General features: G+C 39.4%; 1 protein-coding gene across 1 annotated transcript; it reads right to left on the bottom strand.

Annotated features, from left to right (window-relative positions):
- LOC149164785 (expansin-A2-like) lies at positions 1 to 1,592 on the bottom strand. Its single transcript, XM_089430983.1, has 4 exons — positions 1,556 to 1,592; positions 901 to 984; positions 438 to 756; positions 1 to 304 (listed from the first exon to the last, which is right to left on the bottom strand). The coding sequence occupies exons 1-4, from the start codon at positions 1,575 to 1,577 to the stop codon at positions 1 to 3; spliced, it is 729 nt and encodes a 242-aa protein (XP_089287109.1). The 5' UTR covers positions 1,578 to 1,592.
- Between the last annotated feature and the right edge of the window lie 7,616 nt (positions 1,593 to 9,208).

Here is a 9,208-nt window from a genome sequence, read left to right as displayed (position 1 = left end):
CTAAAATTGTTGTCCTTCAAATGTCTGGCCGAATTGCCAATTTGCGGGAGCGACGTTATAGGATGTGATGGTTCTCCCATCGCTAACGGTGACTTGGAAGGAGAGAGTCTGCCCATTCAAATATGAGTTGCTCTGCCAATTCTGTCCCCAGTTGCAGGACATTGCTTGCCAGCCAGTGTTGGAACCTTTGATGGAAACCGCCTCCACATCGCCTGCACCTCCTACGTTGGTAATGAGTACCAAATTGAAATAGGAGTGGCCATTGATCGTGAATCGAACTCCACCTTTCCTCACGCATGGTACTCTGCATACATAAATATTGACCTTGCCGGTTAGGATTTCATCCCAATTAAAGTCAAGTTGGGAATAAATTCTAAGGATTGAAGAATAGGAGTGGAGTGTTGACAGACAAATTAGGGTAATAATTAATTAATTACCTTCTGAAGATGATTGGAACAATGCCACTTCTGTATATGGCGATCTGTTGAAACGCAGGCTGAGCCATGTCGAAGTGTTGGAGAGGTGGATTGCACCATCCTCCATTGTCGTTGGGAAGAGCAGAGTTAGGGGGGCAGAGGTTAGTAGCAGTAATTGTCACAGTGCCCGGTAGACACCACTGAGGGTCGGAGTGGTGGTCGCATTTCATTTCGTAACAGGCTCCTGAAGTAGCGCCATTGTTGAAAAGCGCCGTGCTCAGAGCTGCAGTGTTCGTTCCATAGCCTTGGCTATATAGGTTACCGTATCCGCACGCACCGCCTGTCAAATTAATTTCACCATCGATTTGCTTTAGCTAACATATGGTATTAAATTATTAATCTAAAGCTGAAACTGCAAAGCGAATAGTGTCTGCGCCCTCCGAGACGTCCACAGGGCTGGAGTTTTGTGGAGGTATGAACTTACCCATTGTGCCCGACGCATCGCTGCCACCGTAAAACGTAGCATGTGCAGATTGCCAGCCACCATCTAGTGCAAAAGCCGCACCAGCTATCCACAAGAGACTTGTCGGGAATTTCTGGTTATTCCAAACAAAATACAGTGGAAAAATCCTCTGTTTCCACTGTTGAGAATTTTCTGATAAATTCTGAAACAACAAAAATATGAACAGAGAGTAATACTCTGTTTTCTGATAATTCAAAAACACAAGAACAGAGCATAAAATAATACTCTACTTTGCCTCAGGATCAAAAACTGATCAAAATAATATTTTGTCTTTGACACAAAAAAAATACTCTGTTTTTAACTCAGAAAAACAGAAAAATTCGTTCTCTGGAAACGGTGTTGCAGCAACACAGTTTTTTTTCAGTTGCTGTAACTTGTGTTGCAGCAACGCTGTTCGTGGTGTTGCAGCAACGTAAATTTTTTCAGTTGCTGTTCGTGGTGTTGCAGCAACGTAAATTTTTGACGTCAAGTATTTTTCGACTTACGGTGTAACAGCAACAGGAAATTTTTGACAAAATAACTTTTGGTGTAACAGCAACGCACAGAAAGAAATTTCTATTTATGAAAATAAACCAACAGATAAAACTAAGTCTTCCTCACGTAGAGGGATCTTCACAAAATATTATGCTAAAGAGCATCTTCCTCTTGACAGAGGGATTACAACAGGAACGCTTCAGTTCCACAAAACAACTATGTCAGAAAATTTCAGCACTGTTGTGCAATACAAAAAAAAACTCTCTTGTTCTACACTGTTGTGTGTTACAAAAGGACTTTCAATCTATTTCCTCTCTATATTTCTACACTGCTGTGTCTGCATTTTATAGTGCGGGAAAGGGTCTTCACCGCCTTAACTTGCTGATAAAGTTTCTGCTGCTCATGATTAACAGATTTGATCTTTTGCTGTATTTCTTGAGTCGGTTGTGCTGAAACCCAAGACTGATAAATGCTGCGTCGGCTCGAGGCTGGTTCTTTTCTCTTTCAGCCGTTCTGCTCATTAATATGGTTGTTGAGAAGTTACGGTGTGGCGCTAGATCTGATCTTCTTCCTTCTGGAAACACAAAAATAATTAAAGAGTGAAAAGATGGTAATGGCGGTGACATAAAAGATCGGGAGAAAATGTGGGGCGCCGGATCACGACAAATGAATAAAGTAGCTGCTGCTGTTCTGTTCTCTGCAGTTGAAATTATAATTTCAACACTCCCCTTTAATTTCAACTGCTGGGTTATCAGTCATACGCAGAAGTTTCCTTAAAAACTCAAAACTTTTCTGATCCAATGGCTTTGTCAGAATATCTGCAACCTGTTCCTGAGTCCTGCAATGTTGTAAAATGATTTCTCCATTGTTCACCAATTCTCTGATGTAGTGAAACTTTGTGTCTATATGTTTTGTTCTTTTGTGGAATACAGAGTTCTTGGATAATGCAATAGCTGAGCTATTGTCACAAAAAATAATTGTTGCTGTTGCCTGCTCCTGGCATAGACTTCTCAACATTCTCCTCATCCAAACTGCTTGACATGCTGCTGCTGTAGCTGCCACATACTCTGCTTCTGCTGTAGACAATGCCACAATTGGCTGTTTCTTGGAAGCCCATGAAATGGCTCCTGAACCTATGTGAAAAATGTAACCAGATGTGCTTTTCCGGTCATCTACACTTCCAGCCCAATCACTATCTGTGTATCCAACTAAATCTGAACATTCTGAAACAGTATAAAATATGCCATACCTTTTTGTACCTTTAACATACCTCAGAATTCTCTTTGCTGCCTGCCAATGTGTTTCTTTTGGCTTCTCCATGAATCTGGAAATTAAACTAACAGCATACATTATGTCTGGCCTAGTTGCAGTCAAATACATGAGGCTGCCAACTATGCTCTTGTACACACTAGGGTCAAAATCTTTGCTGCTGTCCTCTTTGCTGAGTTTTAATCCCATCACTGTGGGAGTGATTGCTGCCTTGCTGTCCTGCATGTTAAATCTGCTCAACACTTCATTTACATATTTTGCCTGTGAAATAAAAATTCCATTTTTATTTTGATCTACTTCTATTCCTAAGAAGTATCTCAGCAAACCCATGTCAGTCATCTCAAATTCTTCTTTCATGACTGATTTGAAATTTTCAATGAGGTAGTCATCATTACCTGTAAAAATCACATCATCAACATATAACACAACAATTAAAATTTTACAGTCTTTTTCTTTGATGTAAACAGTGGGTTCTCCCTCACACTTCTCAAATCCGTTCTCCAGTAGATAGGAATCTATCCTACTGTACCATGCTCTTGGTGCTTGCTTCAGCCCATAAAGAGCTTTCTTCAATCTGCAGACTTTGTGCTCTTGGCCTTTCTTCTCATAGCCTAGAGGTTGCTCAATGTAAACCTCTTCCATTAATACTCCATTCAAGAATGCTGACTTCACGTCCATTTGGTAAACTTTCCATTTGTTTTGTGCTGCTATGGACAGCACTGCTCTTACTGTTTCCATTCTTGCAACTGGTGCGAAAGTCTCCTCATAATCTCTCCCATATTGCTGCTTGTATCCCTTGACAACAAGTCTTGCCTTATGCCTTTCTATCTTGCCTTCAGCATTACTCTTGGTCTTGTAGACCCATTTAACTCCAATGACTTCTTTACCTTTTGGTAGATCAACTAAATCCCATGTCTTATTTCTTTCTATGGCATTCATCTCCTCATCCATAGCTTCTATCCATTTCTTATCTTTAATTGCATCTTCGAAATGAACAGGGTCATCAACATGACAATACAAAGCAAACAAAGAATTCATTCCTTCATCATAAATATCACTTAAATTTCTGAATTTCTTACCTCTTTCATTCGGTGTGCAAGTGCTTGTAGATGCACTTGAATTTCCTCCTTGTGGTGTGCTTGGAGAAGCACTCTCATTTCTCCTCAAGGGTGTCTTTTGCTGTTCTGTTGTTGGCGCTGCTGTTTGGGGATGTGTTTCAGCCAACTCCTCATCATCATCATCATGAGACAAACAGTTTTTAACATTAATTGTTTTCTCTATGCTTCCATCCCAAGCTTCCTCTTCAATAAATTGAACATCTCTGCTCACAAAAAACTTCTTGGTGGATGGGATATATAATCTGTAAGCTTTGGATTCTTCACTGTATCCAATGAAAATACATTTCTCCCCTTTGCTGTCCAATTTCTTCCTTAGCTGATCTGGAATGTGTGCATAAGCCACACAACCAAAAACTTTCATGTGGGTGACTCCTTGCTTTCTCCTACTCCATGCTTCTTCTGGCACTTTGTTCATCACTGCTTTTTTAGGACATCTATTCAAAATATACTACACAGTGTACAGCTTCAGCCCAATAATCATTTGGCAAATGCTTTGCCTTCAACATGCTCCTCGCCATATCCATGATTGTTCTGTTTTTTCTTTCAGCAACTCCATTTTGCTGCGGGGTGTACCTTGCTGTAAATTGCTTATGAATTCCATTTTCTCTGCAAAAACGTAAAAATTCTTTGGAAATATACTCACCTCCTCTGTCAGTTCTCAAAACCTTGATACGCAGCCCACTTTGATTTTCTACAAGTGCTTTGAAATTTTGGAATTTTTCAAACACTTCACTCTTATTCTTCAGAAAATAAACCCAAGTCTTTCTGGTAAAGTCATCAATAAATGTTAGAAAATATTGGCTGTCTGCAAGTGATGGAGCTTGCATCGGTCCACATAAATATGAATGGACAATTTCTAAGGGTGCTTTTGCCCTTATGCTTTTCCCAGTTGGAAAACTTTCTCTGTGTTGTTTCCCCAATATACAACCTTCACAAAGGCTGTCTGGCTTTTCTATCAGTGGTAATCCTCTTACCATTCCTTTTCTACTCAACAAATTAAGACCTCCAAAGTTGAGATGTCCAAATCTCAAATGCCACAACCAATTTTCATCCTTTGGTACGCTTTGGAGAGCCTCTTGTGTCACTGCTGCAATTACTTCTTTATTTTTCAGATCTGCCCTTATTCTGAGAGGGAACATCCTGTTCCTTGTCATCTTCACTTCAGCAATACAACGTTTGCTGGGTAATCTGTCCATGATGGTGCATACATCATTCTCAAAGAAAACATTGTAACCCTTCTGAACAAGCTGTCCAATACTCAAGAGATTACACTTCATTCCAGGAACATAATAAACATCTGCTATGGTTTTCTTTTCACCTTTCTTTGTAAATATTTTAACTTCTCCTTTTCCCATAACAGAAATTTTACTATCAGTCCCAAGTGTGACTTGTGACTGCACACTCTGATCTAAAGCAGAAAACAGGGCTATGTTTCCCGTCATATGGTTGCTGCAACCAGAATCTAGAAACCATATATCTTCACTGTTTGTTTCAGCCATATTACAAACTAACAACACATTATCTTGACTGATATTTTCTCTAGTGATATTTGCACTAGATCTATTACTCATATCATGCTGCTTTTTCTTACATTCATTTGCATAGTGCCCATATTTTTTACAATAATAACATTGGACATTGGATTTTTCATACCTTTGTCCTTGAGCATGATGTTGTCCACTTTGCTGGGTGCTGCCATGGCCTTGGTTCTGATTTGGATTGCTGCCTCTTCCTTGAACATTTGCTGAACTGTTTCTTCCGCCTCTGTATTGGCTTCTGCCTCTTCCTTTCTTGTTTCCTCTGCCTTGACCTCTTCCTCTTCCAAATGACATCTGGGTCTTGAAGGCTTGCTCTAGAGATGAGTTTTCATTTCTACTCAACCTCTGCTCATGAGTTATCAGTGATGCATGAAGTTCATCAACTGAGAAATTTGAGAGATCCTTTGTCTCTTCTATGGTGGTGACAATCACATCAAACTTTGAGGGTAGGCACCTCAATAGTTTCTCCACAATCCTCCTTTCTTCAAGAGTTTCTCCATGAGACCTTATCTGTGTGACCAAACCAATTGCTTGTGTGAAGAATGAGTCAATATTGTCTGACTCCTTCATACGCAGGTTCTCAAAATCTTTCCTCAGCAACTGTAGTTTTGCTGTCTTCACTTTCTCCATGCCTTGATAGGCTGTCTTGAGAGTTTGCCATGCTTCTCTGGATGTATTGGCTGCTGCTATCCTCGGAAACACACTCTCATGCACTGCTTGATATAAGAATACAAGGGCTTTTGAGTCCTTCTTCTTATTGCTCTTCAACAGCTCTTTCTCTGCCTGAGTTAATCCAATAAACTCTTCTTCATTTGCTGGCTCTTCAAATCCATATTCAACAAGTTCCCATAAATCATGTGAGGCAAACACGGCTCTCATGGTTATTGCCCAGTAGTCATAATTTTTCCCATTGAACTGTGGGAGCTGGGTATTAAACATACCCACGCTGGTGCTGGCCATTCTTGCAATACTTGACTGTAAAAAAAATCACTTAATTGTCTTCAGCAGCTACACAAAAAACTAATCTGAAAAATACCTTGACAGCGTTTTTCGCTCTGCTGGATAATTTGCTGCAGCAACAAATCTTCTTTCAGCTTCTTTGATGTCTTCAAAGAGCCTGGACAAGCTCTGATACCATGTCGGGAATTTCTGGTTATTCCAAACAAAATACAGTGGAAAAATCCTCTGTTTCCACTGTTGAGAATTTTCTGATAAATTCTGAAACAACAAAAATATGAACAGAGAGTAATACTCTGTTTTCTGATAATTCAAAAACACAAGAACAGAGCATAAAATAATACTCTACTTTGCCTCAGGATCAAAAACTGATCAAAATAATATTTTGTCTTTGACACAAAAAAATACTCTGTTTTTAACTCAGAAAAATAGAAAAATTCGTTCTCTGGAAACGGTGTTGCAGCAACACAGTTTTTTTCAGTTGTTGTAACTTGTGTTGCAGCAACGCTGTTCGTGGTGTTGCAGCAACGTAAATTTTTTCAGTTGTTGTTCGTGGTGTTGCAGCAACGTAAATTTTTGACGTCAAGTATTTTTCGACTTACGGTGTAACAGCAACAGGAAATTTTTGACAAAATAACTTTTGGTGTAACAGCAACGCACAGAAAGAAATTTCTATTTATGAAAATAAACCAACAGATAAAACTAAGTCTTCCTCACGTAGAGGGATCTTCACAAAATATTATGCTAAAGAGCATCTTCCTCTTGACAGAGGGATTACAACAGGAACGCTTCAGTTCCACAAAACAACTATCTCAGAAAATTTCAGCACTGCTGTGCAATACAAAAAAAAACTCTCTTGTTCTACACTGCTGTGTGTTACAAAAGGACTTTCAATCTATTTCCTCTCTATATTTCTACACTGCTGTGTCTGCATTTTATAGTGCGGGAAAGGGTCTTCACCGCCTTAACTTGCTGATAAAGTTTTTGCTGCTCATGATTAACAGATTTGATCTTTTGCTGTATTTCTTGAGTCGGTTGTGCTGAAACCCAAGACTGATAAATGCTGCGTCGGCTCGAGGCTGGTTCTTTTCTCTTTCAGCCGTTCTGCTCATTAATATGGTTGTTGAGAAGTTACGGTGTGGCGCTAGATCTGATCTTCTTCCTTCTGGAAACACAAAAATAATTAAAGAGTGAAAAGATGGTAATGGCGGTGACATAAAAGATCGGGAGAAAATGTGGGGCGACGGATCATGACAAATGAATAAAGTAGCTGCTGTTGTTCTGTTCTCTGCAGTTGAAATTATAATTTCAACACTCCCCTTTAATTTCAACTGCTGGGTTATCAGTCATACGCAGAAGTTTCCTTAAAAACTCAAAACTTTTATGATCCAATGGCTTTGTCAGAATATCTGCAACCTGTTCCTGAGTCCTGCAATGTTGTAAAATGATTTCTCCATTGTTCACCAATTCTCTGATGTAGTGAAACTTTGTGTCTATATGTTTTGTTCTTTTGTGGAATACAGAGTTCTTGGATAATGCAATAGCTGAGCTATTGTCACAAAAAATAATTGTTGTTGTTGCCTGCTCCTGGCATAGACTTCTCAACATTCTCCTCATCCAAACTGCTTGACATGCTGCTGCTGTAGCTGCCACATACTCTGCTTCTGCTGTAGACAATGCCACAATTGGCTGTTTCTTGGAAGCCCATGAAATGGCTCCTGAACCTATGTGAAAAATGTAACCAGATGTGCTTTTCCGGTCATCTACACTTCCAGCCCAATCACTATCTGTGTATCCAACTAAATCTGAACATTCTGAAACAGTATAAAATATGCCATACCTTTTTGTACCTTTAACATACCTCAGAATTCTCTTTGCTGCCTGCCAATGTGTTTCTTTTGGCTTCTCCATGAATCTGGAAATTAAACTAACAGCATACATTATGTCTGGCCTAGTTGCAGTCAAATACATGAGGCTGCCAACTATGCTCTTGTACACACTAGGGTCAAAATCTTTGCTGCTGTCCTCTTTGCTGAGTTTTAATCCCATCACTGTGGGAGTGATTGCTGCCTTGCTGTCCTGCATGTTAAATCTGCTCAACACTTCATTTACATATTTTGCCTGTGAAATAAAAATTCCATTTTTATTTTGATCTACTTCTATTCCTAAGAAGTATCTCAGCAAACCCATGTCAGTCATCTCAAATTCTTCTTTCATGACTGATTTGAAATTTTCAATGAGGTAGTCATCATTACCTGTAAAAATCACATCATCAACATATAACACAACAATTAAAATTTTACAGTCTTTTTCTTTGATGTAAACAGTGGGTTCTCCCTCACACTTCTCAAATCCGTTCTCCAGTAGATAGGAATCTATCCTACTGTACCATGCTCTTGGTGCTTGCTTCAGCCCATAAAGAGCTTTCTTCAATCTGCAGACTTTGTGCTCTTGGCCTTTCTTCTCATAGCCTAGAGGTTGCTCAATGTAAACCTCTTCCATTAATACTCCATTCAAGAATGCTGACTTCACATCCATTTGGTAAACTTTCCATTTGTTTTGTGCTGCTATGGACAGCACTGCTCTTACTGTTTCCATTCTTGCAACTGGTGCGAAAGTCTCCTCATAATCTCTCCCATATTGCTGCTTGTATCCCTTGACAACAAGTCTTGCCTTATGCCTTTCTATCTTGCCTTCAGCATTACTCTTGGTCTTGTAGACACATTTAACTCCAATGACTTCTTTACCTTTTGGTAGATCAACTAAATCCCATGTCTTATTTCTTTCTATGGCATTCATCTCCTCATCCATAGCTTCTATCCATTTCTTATCTTTAATTGCATCTTCGAAATGAACAGGGTCATCAACATGACAATACAAAGCAAACAAAGAATTCATTCCTTCATCATAAAT

This window comes from Pinus tabuliformis, chromosome 5_1, assembly GCF_031772625.1.
Source record: "Pinus tabuliformis cultivar Carrire ecotype Pingquan chromosome 5_1, CPIR1, whole genome shotgun sequence".
Classification (NCBI taxonomy): Eukaryota; Viridiplantae; Streptophyta; class Pinopsida; order Pinales; family Pinaceae; genus Pinus; species Pinus tabuliformis.
The sequence above is the reverse complement of the archived record's forward strand: the minus strand, read 5'-3'. Positions and strand labels throughout refer to the sequence as shown.

Excerpts from the sequence above, each read along its gene's own strand:
- LOC149164785 (XM_089430983.1), bottom strand. The coding sequence starts at position 1,577 with ATGCTCTTTAGCATAATATTTT. Across the intron at positions 757-900 it reads CGATGCGTCGGGCACAATGG|GCGGTGCGTGCGGATACGGT; the intron begins GTAAGTTCATAC and ends TTAATTTGACAG. Across the intron at positions 305-437 it reads GTTCCAATCATCTTCAGAAG|AGTACCATGCGTGAGGAAAG; the intron begins GTAATTAATTAA and ends TTATGTATGCAG.